The sequence below is a fragment of the Camarhynchus parvulus genome, chromosome 2 (assembly GCF_901933205.1).
Source record: "Camarhynchus parvulus chromosome 2, STF_HiC, whole genome shotgun sequence".
Taxonomy (NCBI): domain Eukaryota; kingdom Metazoa; phylum Chordata; class Aves; order Passeriformes; family Thraupidae; genus Camarhynchus; species Camarhynchus parvulus.
In genome coordinates, this window is record NC_044572.1 from 18,821,274 (window position 1) to 18,846,415 (window position 25,142).

Consider the following 25,142-nt stretch of genomic DNA (forward strand, 5'->3'; position numbering starts at 1 on the left):
CACACACTGCTGTAAATCTGCTCAAAAAGGCCAGAACATTTGTAGGTAAGCACTTGCAAAATGCGTACATCTCAGTGTGTACATATAACATTATACCATCCACATTCTTAGACATTAACACCAAGAAAACTTATCAGAACAGTAAACCAGACAGTGAGATTCTAATAATAACAGCAGCAACGGGAAAGCCTAGCATATAATGTTTTTATAGACTTGGGAGATCCTGCCACTGAGCCAGGGGGTGGGAAGAGGGTCTGGACCATGACATAAAACCACCACATTGTTCGCTGGCCTTTCCCCAATCAGCTGCATGAAAGAAGTCTTGGTGAAAAGTCATACAAAGAATGCTGTTACACAGCATTCCTGATCATCATCCACTGGAATCAGATTTCAAAGGAACAACTTGTATAGCAAAATCAAACCTTTTAAGCTCACAGAAAAGTGTGGAAAAAGATTACTGCAAGAAAATGATTTAAATGCGAGATGCACGATATTAGATAGAAGTGAACAATTTGCTTAAAAAACAGAATGCATACTCAGTACTATGAGAAGATAAAAGAACTGGGATTCAAAAAGCTACAATCAGTCCAAATGGTCATGATTTTATTTCCTCTTCACTGAGTGTCAAAAATCCAAAGGAAATTACTGCAACAGTTTAGGAAATATTACTGAACTGAAAGGCCCAAAACTGTCAAATGCCAACAGTTTTCAAGTATCTTCAAACAAATGCTCACTTGTTACATCTCTGTTTTTCAAAAAATGTGTTTATATTTTATCCAACTACTAATCCACTTACCAATCCACCAAGCTAAAGGAAAATTAATCTTTCAATAGCCTTCTTATATGTAAGACAGCAAATCAATAAGCAACTCAGATACGCATCAGGTTTTCTCATTTTAAAAAACTTTTATATTTAGTAATGTTTAAAACCACAACATGAACATGAATACCAAATTCATCAAGGAATTCTGTCAACAAATCTATTCTGAAAGAAAAGCTGCTTTTTCAATTCAATCTTCCTTTTCTACTTTTAGTGTCAATAAGGAAAGAATAAATAACAATTTAAAAAAACCAGGTAATAGCCTAACGGAGTTTATGTAATTCCAGCCTCTGAACACAGGAAAAGTCCTCATGTTTATGTAAAAACAAAGTCCATATGCAGGAAAGATTATTTTTTGTTCATAAAACTTAACCATAGCCCTAAGACAATCATAGGTGTTAGGCAAACAAAGTATTAAAACTTATTCAAAGCTAATTCCTAAAATTTCTTACAAACATCCTGCTCATAACTGTGCAATGTCCTATTACTCTTAAAACTTAACTAAATCAAATGTGTAGCTAAATACAGTCAACTCTTAACAATCCTTACGACAGATAAACCCGCTGGCAGATAAGCCACACCACAGATACTAGTCCAGACTCCACTCAGCTAAATCTAAGAGTATTGTTTCTAGGATCTGTGTAAGTGCAGGAGCAGAATGACCATTTTCACACAGTGCAGAGACTGAACAAGCATGTTCAAACAGACCTTAGCTGCTCCTGCTCAAGGTCAGTTTAAGTCTCTGACAATGGAAAGCACGGGAGGGACACTGAAGCAGACTAGGACATAGCCCACACAAATCCAGACTCAGTTATCTCTTTGGGATCATTTCAGGTTCTGATTACAGCACCAACGGCCACCATCACCAAGCCAAGAACAGGCAGTCATCTGTGTACTCTTCAGTGTACCCAAAAAGGTTACGGGAAGAGGTACTGGAAAGGTGAGCACAGAACAACTGACCCTTGCCACCCCAGTTTGCAAATACCAAGCATCAAATTTGCATCAAATAAAACCATGAGGTAACAGGCTCAAAAGAAACTCATGGACACATTGTACTGATCAGCCTTGCCACACATGGACACTATACAGAAGAGAACACTTCAATAGTGTGATAGACTCGTCTTCCATCAAACACAAAAATACCATGTCTGAAGCAAGATGTCCCAAAGCATAAATGCCTGTAAGCTGGGAAACTATTCTCAGAAGGCACAGAAGACCCTTTTCAAGAATCTAGTTCATAATGTCAAAGAGAGCAGGACAAATGTTGTTTGGCCTCCATGGTATGTTCCTCTCCTATTACTATCTCAAGCTGTAACGTTTAAGCTTTCTGTAAAATCCATGACAGTACTGCTCCAATAATGCTGTACTTCAGAAATCACTGAAAATTGTAAATTCTGTATTTGCCATAGATGACACTAGAGGACCCACATTAACCTGATAAGTACAACTAAGGCAGAGTCAAACTCCAAACAGAAATATAAAATCTAAAAAGCGAATCTAAAAAAAATGTTCATCTCTAAAAGGTCAGATAAGCAGCAACAGGCCAGTAAAAGGAGGGGGAGCAAGAAGAAGAATGCACACAAAGTAACCTCGCACTATGTGGGGAGGTGGGAGGGAGGGAGGGAGGGACAAAAACCTCACAAAATACCAACACAACCATACCATATGCTACCATAATATATAGTCAATTAATTATACTTATAGTCAGTTAATAATACCTCTAAACAACACAAGTTTGATTCCCAGACTACTGCCATACATGTAGTGCCCCAGAGTTCTTGAAGGCAAGACAACATCATTACAGAAGAGCCCTAAGATTAGGCTGCCTTCAGTTACAGTTGTGCAACTGACTTAAGACAGATCATATACAGGCTGCTGCTAAAAGAACCCTCCTGGGCATTCCTTCTATCAGCATTAGCATGGGCAGCTAGGTCAGGGAAGTTTTCATGCAGCTGAAAAGGAATGCAGGGCAGAAAAAAAAGGAAAAGTTTTAAAAACAAATACCATCACAAAGGAGGAGGAAACAATGTATAGCAAGGTCCTCACTGCAGTAACTGCATCTTACTGCAGGTTACGAAAATCACAGAACATTATAGTAAAAGCTCAGTAGCCCATTAATCTTCTGAACATAAAAGAAAATACGGCACCTTCAATGCCCAAAACACAGTCCTTCACCTTATTATAAAGCAAATATCCAGAAGACTCTTAAAAAAAAAAACCTGCAGGAGCAGCAGGCCATGTATGGGCTAAGCTATCTGCATATTCAAAACAAAAAGCACACTGTTTTTTTCTGGCTACAAAATGAAGTTATTTGTTGCCAGAAGGCAGAAAGAAGAAAAACCTTCTATCACTGACTTAAAATCAGCCATTTCTTCTCTTGTTCTGAAAAGCTAAGACCATTTAATTATCTCTATACTTTGAGAAAGACTGCATAATTACAAGTTTATAAAGCTAGATCCTTACAAGGTTTTATCAGAAATGATTGTTTCCAAGTTTCTTCTCAAATACCTGCATCTTTTTATGATTCATTTGGCAACAAAAGGTGTAAAAGCATCACAAAAAATTAAGTATTAACCTACTGAAAATGCCATTTTAAATGGCAAGCCCATTATCTGATCTTCAACAGTATTTCTTTAAGTCTAAAAATCTTCTGGTACAATCTCTTGTTAGGCAACTCCATGAAAGGAAAATTTCAGGTAAGAATGAAGATTTCTGAAATGCAACACCAGTCAAAGTATTTTCCAAGGTGCACATCCTTCCATAAAGCTATTACTTAAAAAATAGTTGGTCCACAAAATAGAATTTGCTGTTTTCAACACCATGGACAAGGATCTGTTAGAGGCTGGGTGTTTTCAGAAGAAAATATAAATTCCTATGCCTCTCAGGTATGAAATATTCAGTATGAAGTTTTCACTGATGAAAACACTTGGGTATTGAAATTATAGTACAGTGTTATGCCTTTGCTATTGAAACTTAAAGCATTTCAATCCTATAGAGTAATTCACTTTCAGACAAGAACTTACAATTACAATTAATAGGATGCTCACATCTTTGATGCACACTATCAAAATAAGTTCTCAAGACTTGATGCTAAGAAAAAGTTTCAAGACCACGACAGCATAATAGCAAAGCATTCCCAAATACTACTTTAAGTATAAAACCAGAACACACTTCAACTTCTTCATACTTCACAAATTTTCCTGTATATTTCAAGACGTTTGATGCTTTCTTATTACTATTTCCTAAAAATAAAGTGTCCAGCTGTCATTTCTAAAGAAATTAATTCAACATTCCATGTATCAACATGAGAGGAATAATAAAGAAGAGGAATAAGACTTAAGTACGGGGTATTAAGTTGAGTGATGTGTTTGAGTCAGTTGACACTAAAATGGTAAACCTAGAGCACAGATATATATATATATGAACAGAGCAGCCAAAGGTACACAAGGGAAAGGGATAGATCAGCACAAACATGAGCAGGCCCTGTGTTCCTGCAATTCAACTGCAACAGAAATAGCAAAGCTGCATCAATACTAAGATACAAATTAGCTAGAATATCATGCATACACCATAGAATCTGCAGAATACAATTTCCATAGACTGTCCAAGTGAATTCCAGAATACAGATCATATTTTCTCCTCTCACAAGAGAAAAGGCTCAGTATCAAAATGACCAGGCTATTTACAGATAGATGATGGATGGAAATTTAGAAGTATCTACCAGAGAGAGAAGGCAGCATTCCAAAAGTGATTCAAAAGTTTATTGAAATTTTACACTCATATCACCCAGATATCAGTATAAAAATAATCAAGCCAGGATATTCAGTGGAGACTCTCTAGCAGTTCTACGCAGCAGGAGCAGAACTGACGATAACCTGAACAGTGAAATTAGAAAGATGCAAGGGAGAGGTAATCACTACTGCAACTTTCCAGCTCTAACTTCTTTGTTACAGAACCTATTAGTAAATCAGGCATGAAAGAGTCAACCTCTGAAAATGCACTGGTGCATTCAGTCTGGGCTATAGACATAAAAATTCCACTTTCCTCCATGAATGGTGCACTTGCAACAGCTTTCTGTAATGCTCAGGCTCCAACTAAAAACACAAAAGATTCATCCATTTTACCCATTAAATCTTATGTTAAAATGCAGTTTTTCTATTGTAACTTTTTTTCCTAAAAATGAAACCAAGAATAATGATAGATGTCCTCAAAGTAATTTGAACCTGAAGTGGACAAATAAGGGTTACTCTAAAACAGTTATCTCTTTCCAAAGCAGTCAGTGTTTTCCTTTATGTATAGGATCCCTATAATTTTTTTTCCACAGATTTATTTCCCTCATACAAAATAAGAGAGTTCACAAAAAGCAAGGATAAAACTTACCCCCATTATCTGTTCTCTTTAAAGCACCATCCTTATGAGGGCATAATTCACATCTCTAGGAAAAAAAGCAAAAGTAAAATAAAAAAATGGAATGATCACAGAAGCATTGAAAAAGCAACCACACACATTAAAACTGTTACCTGATATTAAGGAAGCACCCATTCTTTAAAAGTGAATGGGTGTATTTTCCCTTAACCTTTACTTGAATATTAATGTTATTTTGTGAAAAATAAAGCTCTCTCCTCCAGATCTTCAAATTATGACACACAATAAAGCTACTTGCAGTTCTACCTCCAATTGTCTTCCTGGGTTTCACACCCTGGAATTCTGGAGACAAGCCTCCAAAAACTACAGCACAGGGTGGACTTAAATGCCAAGAACCTTGGACATAGTCCAAAAGTCCTTACTGTATTTCCTTGTCCTAGGCTCTCTGTACTGACCAAGATGGTCAATCATGAAGAAGTGCTGTGGATATGACCAGCACAGGTGCACAGAGCTATGGTTGGCTACACAGTCTCTGCTGGCTGCCACTTATCCTGAGAGACAAAAACCAACTGCACTTTCTGTCTCAGAAAAAGGAGGTCAGAAGTTGACAACTGTAGCAAAACCACATGTCTAGAAATAAGCAGCTTGATCACAAAATGACAGAATAAGCTGAGTTGCAAGGGACCCACAAGGTTCATCAAGGCCCAACTCTTAACCCTGCACATCACCACCCCAACTGTCGTCCCAATGTGCCCGCGAGTATTGTCCAAACACTTCTGGAACTCTGTCAGCACTCCTGGAGCTGTGACCACTTCCTTGGGGAGCCTATTAAGCATGCAACCATACTCAGGGTGAAGAACATTTATCTAATATCCAACCTAAACCTCCCCTGACACAACCTCAGGACATTCCCTGAGGTCCTGTCACTGGTCACCACAAAGAAGAGATCAGTGCCTGACCCTCCTCTTCCCTCATGAGGAAGTTGTAGACTCCAATGATGTTTTCCATTAATCTCCTCCAAGGTGAACAACCCAAGACACTTCTGCTGCTCCTCACACAGCTTCCCCTCAACGCCCTTCACCATCCTCATGGCCCTGCTTTGGACACTAACAGTTAAATCTCTTTTTTATATTGTGGCACCCAGAACTGCCCCCAGCATTCGAGGTGAGGCTGCCCCAGTGCAGAGCAGACCAGACCAGGACAATTCCCTCCCTTGTCCTGCTGGCCATTCTGTCCCTGATGCCCCCCAGGACAGGGTTGGCCCTCCTGGCTGCCAGGGCACTGCTGGCTCAGGTTCAACATGCCATGGACCCCAGGTCCCTTTCCATGGCTCTGCTCTCCAGCATCTCATTCCCCAGGCTGTCTGTACATCCAGGATTGCCCCATCCCAGTGCAGAGTCTGGCATTTGCCCTTCTTAAACTTCATACTGTTGGAGATTGCCCAGTCCTCTAATTTATTAAGTTCTCTCTGCAGGGCCTCCTTGTCTTCAAGGGACTCAACAGCTCCTACCAGTTTTGTATCACCTGCAAACTTGGTTAGTGTCCCTTCTAGTCCTGGGTCAAAGTCATCTGTAATGTAATATTCTTCCAACATACACCAGGATCACAACAGAACAGTTTTTCTGCTATCACTGCCTCCTATCAAGTTCCTAATATCATGTTTACCTTTTAAGTGCCCTAGAGCATGCACACCAATTCCAAACCAGAGATGATAGAAATTACTAGATTTGACCCACACTCCAAGTGCTCCACATTACAAGCACAGGAACACCACTATAGGGGATCCTAAACCTAGGAACCACCATATTACAACCTTTATATATTTCCAGATTAGGGACAACTCAGAGCATAGAAACCCAATCATCTTAAGCAAATCAAGATCATCATATGCAAACTTAACACCATATCCTTCAAACAGAGTGGGACACCTGTTTTCACTGTTCCCTGAACAGAGCTATTTTCCATTACCAGCTAACTGACAAGACAGCAGATAAAGGAGCCTATGATGCTAGCAGTGCCTCAGAAACAGATTGTGCAAACTTATTTGAGGAACTAGAAATTCCATTCCTGAAATTCATATGGCTAAAGTATATCTCGAGGGCTGTCTTACCCTGTAAGAAATTTGTAATACTATCTTTCTCAACCTGTAAAAAAATTTATATTACAGCAAAGAGGCTTTCATAGAGGATAAAATAGAAAAAAACCTTTTTTTTCTCAGTGCACTGGTACATAGAGCTGCACACAGAAAGAAGAATCTTTAGGATTGTAGCCTTTTGTCTTTTGTTTCACTCATCTCTCTCACACTCACAAAAATGATCAGCAATTTATTGAAAGTCAGCATTAAGTCTACGTGAAATTTAGATACAAAAGTGGCTGAAAACATCTTAATCATTCTGCAAGTTGCCTTCAGACTTGGATCATTACTTCTTCCTTTTTTCTTTTTTTTTTTTTAAGTCAAGACACTGAAATGAACTCATCAGATCATTTTAAACAAAATCCTACTACATATTCAGTATATTTGTGAGCTGTATCTTAACACTTCAGCTCTCCAAATATTAAATACTAAAGTGCTGAGACACACAGTAGCAACAGTGAATTTCTCATACACTGAACTAGATTCCTAAAGAAAGCAGCCTGGTATGCACTGATGGTCACAGTGCAATAAAGTTGGCTCCCAATCCAAAACTGCAAGCTGGCAGCTTAAAGCCAATGAGAGCAGATGATGTAACTGAGAGAAGAGAAGCTGTTAACAGCTTCTACCTTGCCCCACCTCTGCAAGCCTATGGAAGTCTGACACACATTTTCAATAGTGGCAAAACCAGTTTAGGAGGTTCTCTTCTTCCCTTCACCTCCCCCTCAATAATTTCTCTCTCCACCACTCCCTCAGCTACTGACACAACTATCTGCTGGGCTGCCCCTTAGAACAGATCATTGAAATGGAATGAAATAAACTTTTTAACCTTTTAAATTAATTTCATATCAGTGATGCAATTTAAGTACAATTCCACAAACTGTTGCATCAGCAAAACTGAAGGCAGGGAGCCACAGCACTACAGCACCAGTAATTAAAGAATTACCAAGCTTCTTGAGCAAACTTTACCACAAAATAAATCAAAATGATCACAGGACACTAAGATGCAATGACTTGAGCCAGTCCTTTATGCAGAAGAGTTAAGCACGCTCCATTCAGTCTCATCAGCTTCACCTGATTTATTTGTCCTTGTCTGCAAAGACTCGGGTCTCTCATTAATCCTCTGCAGTCCTGGCTGCAACCAGTCAGAGAAGATCCAAGACAGAAAACTGAAGTGGAGGAAGTTTTGACAGCAGAAGAAAACTTAAGTGCAAAACTTGAGTGCAAAATTGCACTCATCTCTCATGGTGCTGAGAACTGGTAACTGCAGAGATATTTGCACTTCGATGACGCAGAGCACTTCTGGTGCCATGAAATCTGGCTACAATCTACAATAAAGTAGCACCCTAGTAAGCCAACAGAGCAGACAGCTACCCCAAGCCCTTCTATTGCCTTTCTCTGCATCAGGAACCTAACTCCTTCCCAGCCTCCACACTCTCAGATTCTGTGACCCATTTCTGCTCTGCCAAGTTTCAATATACACCATGTAGTAAAAAAACAGGAGCTTTGCCTGGTGGGAAACAGTGAATCTCAGACCTTGAGACAAGTAACTAGTAAAGAATTTTTTTTCCTTTAAACTAACATTTTATTACTAGCTCTAAAATGGATGGAATAATATTTTGATCCTTTTATCATGCATGTTGATGATGCAACACAGTATATGGAATAATGTGATGATCCATACAGACAGTCTCTAATATTTGAGCACACAGACCAGGACAGGGTTCTTTTCTCCAGTTGTGTTTTAAGTCTTATCTCTGGCAAAGATTTATGACACAGATTTATTGTCTGAGCATTCAGAAACACTGTGGGGAACTTCTAAACCAGCTGTGCAGGGCAGAGGGAGTAGGTAGCAGGGGCAGATACAACACCTACAAGACACCACAGCACAAATAAGGCAAGCCGCTACAACTGATCAACAATTCAGATAAACATCATCAGGTTAAGCAGCACAAATGTGAACACTACAGAGGCTGACTGTGACCCCAGAGAATTACCATGTCCTCTGGTGTGCTAAAGGGCACCAGTCCAACACAGGGAGGTGCAGCAGCACGTGGTGCTGTAGGTACAGGCAGCTGAATTAGATCTGAAGAGAGTGAAAAGACAAATACTGGCTGAAGGAACACAATGAAGTTGTCGAAAATTACATCATCCTTTTCCTTCCTGTCCTTAGAGAGTGTAAGGACATCTCATTTTTGGAGCTCTTCAGTGGAAGAGACTAAGTTCATGGAGACTAAGTTCTGTCCATGCAGAATTGGGGTGAACTCTCAGCAGGTATGGCTTTAGACTATGAGGTCTCCTGTAGAGGACTAAAGTGAAACCAATCTCAGAGCTGTGAAGCTGGAAGAGTCTGACAGCGTGACTGTCACAACTCACTTCTGAGCTACATAAACAGCAACTTAATTAAGTAAACAAAGACTGATCCTATACTTTAGCATTCAGGCAAACTGAGATTGCCTGGGTCTGATGAAAAACCTACTGCCTCCTGAGGAGTGCAGTCTTGAAAACATCACCCAGCAGAGAACTAAAATCAGAAGCATGCAAGATCCATGCAGAAAAAGAAAGAAAATTTTTATCCCCTCAACACTATTAAAAAGGGAAAATAACCAAGAAGAAATAAAAAACTGGGTTTTTTTAATTAAAAAAAAACAAACCCAGAGGTGTCCACTAAAGATACATATCAGAAAAAAAGTAGCAAGAATGGAAGACCAAAGTAAAATAAGGAGTTAAATAATTCCAGCTTCCCATACTGAATCAGTTACAGTCCAACTTGGCTCCACTGCACTGTGGTATAAAGTGTTCTTCCTCTATTCTAGAAAAATACGCCTTTCCATTTTAACCAGGACTAAGAGCTACCTTAACCAGCCTTAGGTAACATTATACAAATATCATTTTTCAAGTATTTTTGGTAAACCTAGCTCTACCAATTTTTCAACTGGAAAGGCACAGAGAAACTGGTTCAATCCAAGAGACTACCTTATTCATTCATGTTGAAATTACAGGAAAGAGAAAAAGGCAACAGTAAATAGGGAAGATAAAAGAGAGACAGGGACAAGACTATACATGCAGGAGAGAAGAAAAATAGTAATAGGAATATAACATTGTTCTTCCCTCAGGGTTCTGAAAATTTGGAGCACATTCATAAAGCATCATCTGCAGACACCCATTAAATGCTGTCTCTTGCTATAAGAAAACAAAGGTCAAAGAATTCTTGTGCACGTAATTTACTGAATCGTGGCCCAAGCTAGGCCATTGGAACCATTCACCTGAATAATGACTGTCAACCAAGTAAAATCCTGCAGGACTGAATTCCCAGCATTGCAATGAGGCAATAAAACGTTTCTTTCAATGTGACCTGTTAACCTAAATAACACAAGATCTACAGCAGATTAAACAGACCACAGTTCCTTAAAGCCAGCCAAGACACCAAGCTGCAGTTCCAGCTGACTTTACTACAGGCTCACTTTAAGGTAGCATAATTGCACTGTGCTGCCAGAAGAAGATCACTGACCATCCCCTGCTGTGTCCTTTCTACTGTCTTCCTTGCTCTGGGAAAAGCATTCAACTGACTATACGGAAATCCTAGCCAGCAACCTAAAAATATTTTTTTTTAGTCAGATCATTTCTTTGAGCCACCTTTCCATGAGGCTACACAACCAGTGTCAAGATAAAAAATGTAACAGGAACAAAGACAGGTGGTCAGGAAAGGATATAAAGGGTATAAATACCTTATCTGGGAGGTGGCATTATCTACACTGGCTACAAATCAGAGTGGAAGTCCAACTGAAGGCCTTACTTTAAAAAGGACGGAAGGAAGGACAGAAGGAAGGAAAGCATACACTAGAAACAGACCAATTTTATGTTGGTAGTATTGCAGGCAGATTTCTTGCTCAATTTTGTTTTGATACTTCTCCGACATTCATGTATTTCAAGATTTTCAACAGGCATCAGCCATATATCCAAAATGTTGCATTTGGAAGCTTGAATTCCCTGTCAAGGTGCGTATACCCAGCATGACACGCTTCCGAACCATTTTTATTCTCCAAAGTACATTTTCATCACAGAATTACTGTTTCATACTGCTTGACAACAGGAGAAATAAAAACAAAACCCCAAACCCCAACAGTATTTAGCTGAAAGAAACAACTCCATGAGATTGCAATGCATGATCCATGAAGTTACAAATGACAAAAATAGCAAGTTACATACAATCAGCATAAGAGTTCTTGAAACCCGACACTTAACCTCTTTCAATTTTTTTCATCAACAGGAGTTAAAAGTTATCAGACAAAACATTTTATTCTGCTGCTCCTGTTAATCATTAAACCAACAGAAGAATGGTTAAATCCACTTGTTGCAATTTTACTTCATATTTTAGTGAAAACATGAGCTGGAAGGCAGAAGCAGAGAACAGAATGGAGTCCCCACAATCCAGGAGGAAAAGTGTCAGTGACCTGCCATGCCACTGAGACAGCCGCAAGTCTATGGGGCTGGATGGGATCCACCCAAGGGTACTGAGGGAGCTGGCAGAAGAGCTTGATGACTCACTTTCAAACATCTACCAGCAGCCCTGGCTAATCAGGGAGGTCCTCAGCTGACTGGAGATTAGCAACTGAAACACCAATGTACAAAGAAGGCTGAAAGGAAGATCCAGGGAATTGCAGGACTATCATCCTGACCTCACTGCTGGGGAGGTCATGAAGCAGATCACCTTGAGTGCCATCACAGGGCATATGCTGAACAACCAGGGAAATCAGGCCCAGCCAGCATGGGCAGGTCCTGACTGACCAACCTGATCTCCTTTTGTGACTAAGTGACCCACTTAGGGGATGGGTGAAAGGCTGTGGATGTGCCCACCTGGACTTCAGGAAAGCCTCTCCCACCATGTCCCACAGCATCTCCTGCAGGAACTGGCTGCTCATGGCTTGGCTGGGGCTCTGTTGGATGGGTGGGAAACTGTTGGCACGGCCAGGCCCAGAGGCTGCTGGTGAATGGAATTGCACCCAGCAGCGCTGCCCAGGGCTCAGTGCTGGCACAGCTCTGTTTCATGTCTTTGTCAATGACCCACATGAGGGGATCCAGGGCACCCTCAGGCCCTGCAGACACAGCGAGCTGGGTGGGAGTGTTGAGCTGCTGGAGGGCAGGAAGGCTCTGCAGGGGGATCTGCACAGGCTGCACTGATGGGGAGAGCCCAGAGCTCTGAGGTCCAACAAGGCCAAGTGCCTGGGGCTGCTCCTGCCCTTGGCTCACAACAACCCCTGCAGCTCCAGCCTGGGGCAGGCTGGCTGCAAAGATGCCTGGAGGGAAAGGTGCTGGGGGTGCTGCTCAACAGCAGCTGAACATGAGCCACAGAGTGCCCAGGTGGCCAAGAGGCCAATGGCATCCTGGCCTGGATCAGCAATGGAGTGGCCAGCAGGGCCAGGACAGTGACCATAACCCTGTACATGGCACTGGTGAGGCCACACCTCAAATCCTGGGTTCAGTTCTGGGCCCCTCACTACAAGAAGGACATTGAGGTGCTGGAGAGAGTCCAAAGAAAGGCAGTGGAGCTGGGGAAGGGTCTGGAGCACAAGTCTGATGAGGAGCAGCTGAGTGAGATGGGGTTGTTTAGCCTGGAGGAGGCTCGGCAAATAGCTTACCTACAACTCCACATCTCTGTGCTCTGAAAAATGGTGTAGCAAGGTGAATGCCAGTCTCTTCTCCCAGCTAACAAATGACAGGACAAGAGGAAATGACCTCAAGTTGCACCAGAGGAGGTTTAGATTGGAATTAGGAAAAATCACTGAAAAGGTGATCAGGCTGATTGGAACAGGCTGCCCAGGGAAGTGGCAAAATCACCATTCCTGAAGTGTTCAAAAGGCATGTGGATGTGGCACTTAGAGACACAGTTTAGTGGTGAATACAGTGGTGCTGAGTTAGCAGCTGCATTCAATGATCACAGAATTTTTTTCCAACCTTAACCATTAGATGAATCTTTCAAATTCTTATGACTTTTTTTAAATCACCCTAGGAGGAAAGAGTCAATTGCCAAGCCTTTTATTGCTTTACTTCTGAATTTGTTTCAAATACATCTATTTTACATCATGCCATGCTACTAGGTATTTGTGTGCATAACAAAATGCACTAACTGAACACACTTTCCCAAAGCACATGGACAGATTTACAAAGGTAAGCAAAGCAGCTGATCAGAAGATCAGTTTCTAATCGATGGCTTTCCAACTGGCAACCCATGACGCTCTCAGCAGCCCTGATTCCCACTTATCAGCAGCTGCAGAAGCTTGCAGCACAACTGACCGTGTCCAGATACTCATATCCCAAGTTCTGTGGTACAGCTTCACCTGCCTTCACCAGTATCCCATAGCATTTTGTCTCACTCTTGGGTGTTACCAGAAAAAAAAGACACCTGTAGAAGTCACCCATAATATTCATTATTATATGTAAGATGATCTTTTCCAATCCTACAGACTTCAAATATGCTAGGTAGTCTTAAATACTACCACTTCAAATAATACCTTAATAATAATAATAATAATACTTAATACCTTAATAATAATAATACCCTAATATCTTAATACAGATTTTAAAACTGGTTTAGAAGGGTAAAGATCTTGATATGGGTAGTTATTTTAGTTAAAGCAAAACAATTTAATGCTGGCAGACACATACCTATGGCTGTCAAAAACATAAATATTCTGAGAAAAAAAGACTATTTAGAAAACCGCTGAACAGAAAGTTTATTAAAAATTACATCTAGAGTTTCAGTTATGTCAATGCTGTACATACATCATCTCACCTATACATAACTATTTGAAGTTTATTCAATTCTTTCAATGAAAAATTATCTTCTAAGCTCAAAATGTTCTTGTTATTTATTTTCCTTCTCCCCTAAAGGATCTGAAATTACTATTTTATTTCATCCAGGGGAAAGAATCCTATATTTTCTAATTTCCTTTTATACTTTCTATATTCCTCTTACCCTAGTGTGTTTTCTTCAACAGGAAAAAAAAATTAAAGTAAAAATACAACAACACATGTACATTGGAATGAAAACACTGAAGACAGGAAAAATTCTCTTTTCCCCCTAACAAGCCTGGAAAATTTGGGGTAATTTGTGTTAGATTCAGAAAAATATGGTAACGAACAACCAATGTAAACACAGTTCTGTCTATAACGAGATACCATATTCTAAAGACATTTCAGTGAAAGTGTGCTAATTGAAATCGAGAACCACAACTAGAATATAGTTATTAGAAAACCTAACTCAAATTCAGCTAATCAAGAGGCTATCTACAGAAAAACAAGCATCTTAAAGCCTACAAAGGAACAGCTTTTTGCAAGACTAGATAACAAGAAGAAAAACCCACAGACAATTTGCAGAGTAGTGCAAACCAGTACACTGCTGCCAAGACAGTTCATCTGGAAATCTGGATCTTCACAAAAATTCTATCAATAGATGTGAATTTACAGGCAGCCAGCACAAGAACAGACTCAGCAACAGGATATGCACCAGACTGACCACATCTACATCTGCTGGCAACAGCTTACCCCCACCCTCAGCAGTGATATCTCATGTTTCTATTCCCTGCTTCAAGCCATCTTCAATGAAGCAAGATCACTACTGCCCACATACAAAGAATAACCAGGGAAGATCAACATCTCAGCCCTTGAAGTCTCCAGAAAGTCCAGTAAAACTCACAAGCATTTCCAGCAGCTGCTGAAAATTACTGAACGTCTACTTACACCAAACTTAGGCTATCTATTCATGCCAAATGTTTTTACCCTGATATTTTACTGATAATTGCTTTTGTGCTTTTTCTTTAAAACCAATTAAGTACTATGAAAATTCCCATTAGGGTTTCTTTCTATTTTAACATTCATGCTTTGTTATACTTGCCAGAGTCAGAAGTTCATTTTCCCCTGCTCAATACAGGAAAAAGTATGAGCTGCTTTAGGAACACATGGCCCAGCCAAAGAAGACACTTCTATCTACAAAACAAAATCCACACTTCTTTATCAGTTTCTAACCTACAGTGGGATAGCAATGTACTTTATCAATATTCCCAACCTACGGTATCTTCAGACCTTATAAAGCCTACAGAAACCTTTTAAACTCACAAAACACCCACCTTCAATATCTTGATCTAAATGACTCTATAAATGATAGCTTACAACCATGCCAGGATTTGAAGCAGAAGTCAGCAAGGAGCTAACTACACAATTTTCAAATATCCAAAAAGAAACAAAGTTGCAATGTTGCACTGTGATTCACACCAGACCCCAGCGTTCATAAACCACAATGAAGAACCAACAGGAATCAAAGCACCTTCTGCCACATCCAAGAATCCCCAACTGGCTGACATCACTAATAGAGCAAACGAATGCCTGCTGTCAGCACTTCTCTTCCAAAGTGCTATGTTCTGCAACTTGACAACTTAAGAAATTAAGTCATCTTCATCTTCAAATAACCATTTCTTGATGCTGACAAATTTGCCAAATCTCTGCCCCATCTCTATTCAGTCATCTGTCCCAGGAGAAAGAAAGAACTTTTTCTTAAAGGAGACAGTTGACAGGTAAAAGAAAAACAGACTGACTACCTGAAGCATTTTGGGGTTTATACCTGGATAAATTAAAGAGACTCAACCTAGTTCTTTTTATCAAGGCATCATATAAAAATATATGCAGATTCAGTTAGCTCTGTCAAAAACATCTACTACTGATAATAAATTTGTAGAATATGACAAGATTAGAAGCACTCAACATGCAAATAAGCATTCTTAAAAACCATCCACTCAGTAAGTACTACAGGTCATATTTAGTCATACTTTCACTCAGTGTGTGGAAGTGAGGTAATGCATAGTACAACGGAACACAGTGATGACACACAAGGTGTAGCATGATCTGGCTACTCCAACTTTGGAAGTCTAAAACCATAAATCTCCCACCATATACTCAAGACTAGTAAGCTCGGCTAGATGTTGCAAAAATCCAAATTATAAACACACACAGAGTTTTCGATTCACACATTGATCTTCAAGATAAAGCATCAGAAGACTATGAGAAATGCCTGTCACATTTGGCTGCATGTCCAACTAAACATCCAATTTTTTTTATCAGCCTCAAAGTATGCAACTGACCCAATTCAATCTGCATCAAGAAAATACAATATGCAATGGTTCATTTCAATGCTCTTCTGCAACATCACAGCTTTACGCTAAAACTTCCTAGCTATAAAATGTTAGCATCAATTCTAAGCAAGGCTTCTCACAAGTCAAGGAACTCCTTGCTTACTTTAGAGACTTCTTCTGAAAGTGAATACAATGAAACAGAGTCATAAAACATTTCCACGTAAGGATTATGCAATTCCTGTAAAGGAATATGTTTTGTTCTAGTCTCACTTTGGTTAGTAATTTTGCCAAAGAACCTTTAGACCATTTACTGAAGTACCTGTTATATTGACATCTATGCTAAAAAATTTTCGATCAAGTAGTACTTGAGTGATGTAACACTGTTGTAAAGCCTGAATACTCTAAGGTAACCATGATTTGCATAATGTAATTATAAACTACTGCACAAATTACATGTACATTTCAGTAAACTGTAGCTAATCAAAAGAAAAAGCAGTAGACCTTTTCTCTGCTGTGGGAAAGTGCTTCAGATAAGTTTATGAACTCATCTGTGTATTTACAAACCAAGTAACAAGTACGTACACAAGCAGGGAAAAATACAGCGCACCAAAAAAAAAAGGAACAAAAAAAAAAAGGAAGAAAAAAAAAGCAGGAAGGAAGCACAATCACAAGTGGCACAAATACTCCCACTTCGATACACTGGAGAAGTATGCAGAAAGTACACTGCACTTCTGTAGCACCTTCTGCACTTCTTGTACTCCTAACCTTGAAGTCCAGCCACTGTAATGCTGAACAATTCTGTCATCTTTCGAGTTGCAGTACAACAAGGTTTTAGGTCTGAACTCACTACACACACCAACAAAATGTGAACAGGAAAAATATTTTCTCAGACTCATGAAATGCAAAGCAAACCAACACTCACCCATATATGTAATGGACAAGAAACACACATCACTCAATCAATAGTATTTCAAAACAAAAATTTTCACCTTCACCACAATCAGAACAACACAAAGTTTCCACAATCATCCCGCTTTTCTCTCTTACTCTGTTCAGTCCAAGTTTTGCCTGGTACCTCCCCATTACTCTCCTTATCCTTACTTCCTTATGCTCCATCTGTGGCACCAAGATACACCATAGTGAGTTGAACCTGGCTGGATACCAGGTGCTCACCAACACTCTCTGTCACACCCCTCCTCAGAGGGACAGGGGAGAGAAATTGAAAAAAAAGGCTCCTAGGTCAAAATAAAGACAGAGAGAGATCACGGGTAAAGCAAATTCAATTTGGGGAAAAAATAACTTATTACCAAGCAAGTCAGAGTAGGATAACGAGAAAATAAAAACTGAATCTTAAAATATGTTCTCCCCACCCTTCCCAGGCTCAACTTCACTCTCTATTTCCACTACCTCCTCCCACCCGACAGCACAGGGGAATGAGGGCTGTGGTAAGTTCATCACATGCTGTTTCCTCTTCCTTCCCAGGGGTAGAAATCCTCACTTTTCCCCAACTCCAGCATGGGGTCCCTCTGACAGGAGACAGCCCTCTACCAACTCCTCCAACCTAAGTCTTTCTCACTGGCTCCATTTCTTCATAAGCTGCTCCAGCATGTCCCCCCTTCCCTGGGGAGCAGTTCAATAAGAAGACTGCTCCAGTATGGAACCCTAACAGGTCCCAAGTCCTGCCAGCAAACCTGCTCCAGCATGGGCCTCTCTCTACATAAGTCCTGCCAGGAGCCTGCCCTAGCATGGGCTTCCCCTGGGGTCACAACTCTCGTCAGGCGCATCTACCTGCTCCAGCACAGGGTCCTCCACAGGCTGCAGGTGGGCTTCTGCTCCCTGGATGGCTTCCATGGACTGCAGGGGTTCAGCCTGCCTTCCCACAGTCTTCACCACCAGCTGCAAGGGAATCACTGCTCCAGCACCTGGAGCACCTCCTCCCCCTCCTTCTTCACCGACCTTGGTGTCTGCAGAGTTGTCTCTCTCACACATTCTCACTCGTCTCTCCAGCTGCAATTTCTATTCAGCAGGGTTTTTTATCTGTTCTTAAATATGTTATCTCAGGGGCACTGCCACAGTTGCTGATTGGCTCAGCCCTGGCCAGCAGCAGGTCTGTCTTGGAGCTGGGCAGGCTCTGTCAGACACAGGATGTTTCTGGCAGCTTCTCAGAGAAATCCCTTCTGTAGCCCCCTTATTAACAAAACCTTGTCACACAAACCTAATACAATATGCTCTCCCTAAGTATCCTTAGGCAGGCATTTTATCCAAGATATCCAGCTACAAACTAATATTCAATGCCTTCTAGACTGCACAGTCATCCATAAAAGCCAGACAAATAACAAAAGCACACAGATCAATCTTTCTGTAGTGTGTTCAAAACTAAAGCAGTTCTTCTAGTAACATTTGTTACAATATGCTTAAAGTAGCTGTAGTAATATTCTTACATAAAGTATCCTTTAAGGAAAAATATGGATACACATTAAAGAAACATTCATTTCAACATGTCTTTAATAATTATTTCAAGGGATATCTTCAAAGAAACTACACAGTATATTAGTCCTTATTGATGGACAGTATTCAAATTTTTTTAAAAAAGCAAGTTTTCTTTTTCTAAAATAAGGTTTAAAAAGTTTCATTCACCTGTATTGTGACCATATTTATCAACATTCATTCTAGTTTACAGATACAGGTGTTAATAAATACAGATCCCAGTCCCCTGCAGGCAGCCTATTGAGCCAGAGGTATCAGAGCTCTGATCACAAACTTGTCTGCATACTGAAAGGCTGCATTCCTAGTTCCTCCTTCTTTGCCTTTTTCTGTTTAGGCCAAAGGCAAGTAATACCGCACCTATGCTTATTTTTACACTACATAAATGCTGGGGGTGAGGAGTAAAAATATGGATACATCAAACAATTCTTATGAGCAGCTCTACAAAAAAAACTTGTAGATGAATGTGATGAAACATTTTTTAAAAGTATAATTTGGAGAGAGCTCCAAGTCTTGTTATATTAACAAATTTTTTTAAAAATTAAAATTCAAGAGTTCAGACTGGATGATCTGTGCAGCAGATGCAGGTGCAGCTCAGGTCTCAGAGGATAACCAGCAGGAACCTATCGCTGTAAGCACACAGTGTACCTGAACTGGGTAAACAGTACAGCACACTTCTACTGCTCTGAACCCTCAAGTATGAGCACTGTATGGTCCAAACTTACTCTGCAATGACAGAGAAAGTCTCTTTCTGTCTCCACACCAAGTTCCAAGAAACACATGTGCAAACACAGAGACTCCAGTTGCGCCAGACTGAGCTGTGATCCAGATGGATGCTATCTCAAGTCTTATGTGGCTAGCTCCACAGGGAGTCAGAGCCTCCTCAGCACATTTCCCAGGACTAAAACCCAGGTGGCTTATTAGACAAGCTGTAGTGTCACACAAATGTGCTGACTCAGCTCTGGACCATGACTGCATTTAACTTCATAAGCCACCCCACCAAAAACAACCAAAAAACACAGAAATGCCAAGTGAAAAAAACATCACTGTTATGACATTAGAGTAATTTGTACCAAACTGATTCTTCCAGATGCACAGACAGGCTTAAAATATTCATATTCCTGTGAAACAGATCAACAGCAGAGTGATTCACCTGCAGTGCAAGCAATCCAACCTCACATTTAGCATCTGAGGTACACTTTGAGGTAGTAAAACTTCATGGAATTCCTAACACTTAAGTTCAGTACAGAGATCTGGTCTCTCTGAATCAAGCTGGATTCAGAAGAATAGGACCTACACATAGCTAAAAAGCCCAACCAAGCTACCTACACCAATGGTGAACTCTTGCCTCTATCACACAGATTACTGCAGCTTCATGATGAGTATGAAGAGTAATAGCTGGTAGTAAACCATAAATACATTATCTATTTTTACCCCACTATATACTTGTTGTATTGCATCTAGCTGTCCCCTCCCATACCTGGTTCGGTGGGCTGTCCCATGGGTGGTCCCTCCCCATTGGCCACGGTCCTCTTTCCCCGCCCCCTCTCCCCTGGACAAAACCCCATAGCAGGCAATCTGGGGTCTCTTGCTTCACCTGGGTGGCTGCACCATCTCACGTCCTGTCTCAAGCTAATAAACGAATACCTATGTCACAGACATTTCTTTTATGAAAAATCCTCTCTTAGGATTTTCCTACTGAACCTGAGAAGTTCAGCAGCCAGACATAAACAATAGGTTATCTGCTTCTGTGGAATGCAGCAGGTCAGTTCTGGATTGGCCCAGATTGAGTGTTTGGAGGTAATGGCCAATCCGGAACTGAGCTCTCTCGGACACAGTCCGAGAGAGCAAGGTTTGTTGATCATTCTTTACTTTCTATTCTTAGGTAGCTAGCAGCTTCTGGAAACTCTCCCTTTCTTTTTCTTTTTAGTATAGTTATAATAGATGTATATATCATAACTTAATAAATCAAGCCTTCTGATCATGGAGCCCATCTCGTCTCTTCCTTCACCCCGAAAACCTTGTGGCCTACCGGCGACATACCTACACCCACGTGGAGGAAGAGCGCTCCTTGTCTTTTGTCCTTCGTCTATGCAGGTTCCGTGCTGGGCTTGGATTCGTGCTGGCCGGATTGGATTCATATAAGCCCAGAAACCCACGGAACGCAGCATATACTGTATTGAATTACTCTTAACATAGGATCATCAAGGAAGATGTTTGACACATAGCACGGTTATGGGCTAAAAAAAGTCTTTTCAAACAACAGTTGTGCTACAAATCCTAAGCTTAGCTCTGCAGTCTTTCTTTGGGTACCCAAATTACCAGCCCTCAGACAACACACACGCACCACCCAATTTCTTAAGCCAGAACCCAAAGTCCCTTATGTAGCAGGCCATATATATACAACCTCATATAGACCTCAAAATTATTTTTTTCTACATCAATATGTACTTGCCCTGCTTTTGACTCAGAAGTTCGGGTACATCTGGAGACACCAAAAGGGCCCACTATGCAGGGTAGTAGCAGCTGGTGCTGACACAGGCAAAGCTGGGAGCCACCCATTTTGAAGAGACTTGAATTTCAAGCTCACCATAGGTCAGCTAAGATAAATGAGCTGACTTAGAGAAAACTGAAGATTTTTCAAGCAATAGTTTAAAACTTACACAGTGATGTAAAAAGTGTGTACTGGGATTACAACCTTCAATTATGTTCTACATAATCATGATTAAAAAGTAAGCCAAAGAAATTACCAGCCACCTCAATATATCCATTACCCAAACAGTTCAGGTTTATGAAAAGGCACACTTTCTCTCACACACAGAGAAAAACATGACTCTGCTGGAACCAAAATTCAGTATGACTTGTCTGGCATGGAGCAGTGCTTTCCAGCTGGTAACTGACCATTCAGCAGCCAGGACACTGGCTTCCAGCTGACCAACAAAAACTCAGAAGTCAACCAGCAACTACTTTAGCTCCTACCCAGCACGTACCAGCCTAGAGGCAGCACACAAAAGAAAAGGAACAAGTACACACCAGTGCGTAACACTTCATAGTACATGGGAAGCCACCTGTCCTAGTCCACAGTTAAGTGAACTTCTCTGGTGACCCACCAACTTGCATTATGTGTTCCTGAGTTAGTCCATTCCTTTTCATTGTTAAAGCAAGACTAACTTTAGTGTGAGCAATTAACTACAGCTGCTTATCAGAATGAATATATTTGCCCAGCAACTGAAGCTTAAAAAAGAAAACCAAGAAACACACCCTGAAAACACACAACACAGACAGCATCAGCATGGAAAAATATGCCTTGAGCACAATACTGAGGTCTTTTTAAAGATTAAAAGTAAGCAAGCAGAAGCACAGTCAGTGTAATATGGTTAATTTAATTCTGGTTTTGTTTATAGGCAAAAAGGCCAAAAGAAAAACTGAGCTTCGGTCTCATACGGTGATGATAAGGATGTTTGCTTTTGTAAGCAATTGTGTTAAAACTTCTGGGTCTGGTAAACTGCTTACTGTAAAGCTCCAGTTTCCACACTGAGGTCAGGGCTTGAGTTTAGTTTCTCAATGTCAAGAGCTGCTCCAAGACACCTCAGATACAGCCACCATGTTTCTTACTCATTAACATACAAATAGCTATTAAAACTTCAGCTGTTATAACTCACATGCAATCGGTTTCACCTGAGAACCACTTAAACCAGTGTTACACTACATTACAAATAGAATTTCTTTTTTCAAATCAAAATCAGTAATCAACCTGTTGAACTAAACCGACACTGTTTGGTGGAAACAAGAACAGAATACACCAGGCAGAAAATTCAGCTAGCACTGTTCCTTCTTCACTTCAAACAGCAAAGTAAAGTAGTCCATCAAAGCTATTCTCTTGGTAAACTCAAGAAATTATCACAAAGCAGTGAGCCACTGTTTATTATAGAACTCTGGACAGTTCTCTTACACTCGTCATGTCACAAGAAGCCAGGATTAACTGCATCCCAAACCACAAGGATTCCCTATCATACTCTTGGAAAATCCTCTTGCAGTCACCAGTTTTCTCTCTCCTCTGTATTTTTAACTTTGCTATCAACCTGTACACATCAAACTCAGCAACACTAAAAAATGCGACTTAAAACTTCACACAGCTGATGGTCTCCCCATGAAAAGAAATAGCCTTTCTTTAGAAAGGGTTTTGATTTTCTATTGACAAATACTTGAAGAGCATACAAAAATCAATCCCTTCTTGCTCCCACCAACAGGTCTGCTTTGGAAGAACTAAGTCAGTCTCAATTACCCTGGGCATTATGAACACATTGTGGCAAAAAGTGGGAAAGAACAGATGAATGAGATTCTTTAGACCTGTGCCAAAAATTCTTTCAACAGTAAGAATTCTCACCACCACTGCTATAGCATTTGACATTAGAAAAGGAAATAGGTACAGCAAACAGGTCATGTAAGGACACTGATAATCACTGACAGTAACTGAAAATTTGGTCTCTGACTCCTCATTTGTTTTTATATATGAACATTAGAAACAGTTTACACACTGCTCTAAGATGCTGCACCACCTTCTCTTCCAATGAAATTTTTTTCAGAGGCAAAGGAACAGCTTAGTCTTTCTAAATATTCTCGCTTCTCTCACTTTATCTTTTGCTGGAAGACAAACTAAGAAGTGCCAAGTAGGGAGAAATGGGATTCTCTTTTTCTAAAAATGCCTGATATCACCCTGTTTCATCTAACAAACATACAAGTCTGACCAAAACAAAACCTCATATAACCATGGTAAAAAAAAAGAAAAGCATTATCTGAATCCCCAAAATCTACCACAAAAAAACTAGAAAAAGCAGAAAGAAAATACTTCTTCAATTCTAAGCATCACACTCCAAGTAAGCATTAGTTTTTGAAATTAACAACACTTCTTGGGAGTGTTCCTAGAATGAAGCTTTTAATTGGCCACTTAAGGTTGCTGTAAAAGAAAACTGGACATAGATTTTATTTACTTCCTGTACCTAGGTATGTAAGTGTTAAACTGACAAAATTAATCAAAACCTACACCACGGACCAAAAAAAAGCATAAAAACCAACCAAGCAAACGAACTAAAAACCCCCCACCACTTAAAATATAAAAACCCCACAACTTGACACTGTCAGAATACTTCAGAGACAGTTACATATTTCCACTTTAAAAAAATTAAGAAGATTAGTGGTCTTTCTGAAAATCATTCAGAGAAATTACAACAGAAAGCAAAGTTCTCCTCTGTTATTACTGTAACACTTGGGTAAATATTATCCACACAAGGATTATAACTAGCATTACTTAATAAACAAAACACATACCACTCTGGCTGCTCTTTCCTGAGATTCACACTTTCTGCAAAACCATGGTCCAGTGGGTACTTGAACAATTCCATAGCAAGCTGTTTTGAACAAGACAAAACATTTCAGCAAACATAAACAGCACTATGATACTAATAATATGTTCTAAAAGAAGCTTACTATTAGTTGATCTCACATAATTTTAATTATCAAGAAAGCCAAATTGACAGCTATACATTGCACATTAAATCCTATCACAGAATTACAAGAAATTAAGTACAACAAGCTTAGATTTTAAAAATTATGCAGGATTTGTTAATGAAAAAAGAACACACTCGCTTGAAAAGTAACATAACCATTCAGAAGCAGCATTTCATATGTGACCTGTTGTGCTATTTATTTACCTCCAAAACAGGTGAGACATTCACTGTAAATGCTGGATGCTTGTTATTATGAGGGTTTTTTTAATGAGAAAACTAAAAGTAACTAACAAACCTGAGCTCTTCCTAAGGTACTTATTCATACACTTACTATCCAGTTTTCTTACTCTTATAAGAACATTAACTGGTCGTAAGCAGACAATCCATAGTGAACTGAACAAAGGCAAAGTTTGCCTTTTCACCTGAGAAAATTAACAGGGATGTAAATACAAACTGAACTCAGCATCAGGACTTGGATCAGTTGCAACCTGAGCCAGGGTACAACACAAATCCTTAGGAAAGAGATTTTCAGACAAGCAGACTTATCTGCAAGACAGTAATCTATATTTTTACAGTATATAAAAGCAACCCCAAGAGTTTGCTACAAAATTCCACTGAAAAAGAGTTTAGCAATTTGGTAATACTGCTCATGCTTAAAATGCACACATCAAGCAACCTTAAGAACCACAGAGGGAATGAAAATAAAAGAA

The 25,142-nt window shown here is 40.0% G+C and overlaps 1 protein-coding gene across 10 annotated transcripts in view; it reads right to left on the reverse strand.

Moving 5' to 3' along the window:
* The window catches only part of MLLT10 (MLLT10 histone lysine methyltransferase DOT1L cofactor), a 135,950-nt gene that overhangs the window by 97,535 nt on the left and 13,273 nt on the right, over positions 1-25,142 (reverse strand). For 9 of the 10 annotated variants that reach the window (XM_030966965.1, XM_030966971.1, XM_030966942.1 and 6 more), the window contains exons 3-4: positions 24,254-24,333; positions 5,201-5,255 (exon numbers count right to left, since the gene is read on the reverse strand). In XM_030966965.1, coding sequence (XP_030822825.1) covers positions 5,201-5,255; positions 24,254-24,333 — 135 coding nt within the window. Of the gene's footprint in view, positions 1-5,200; positions 5,256-24,253; positions 24,334-25,142 lie in introns of those variants that run through there. The other variant, XM_030966989.1, reaches the window with a different exon arrangement.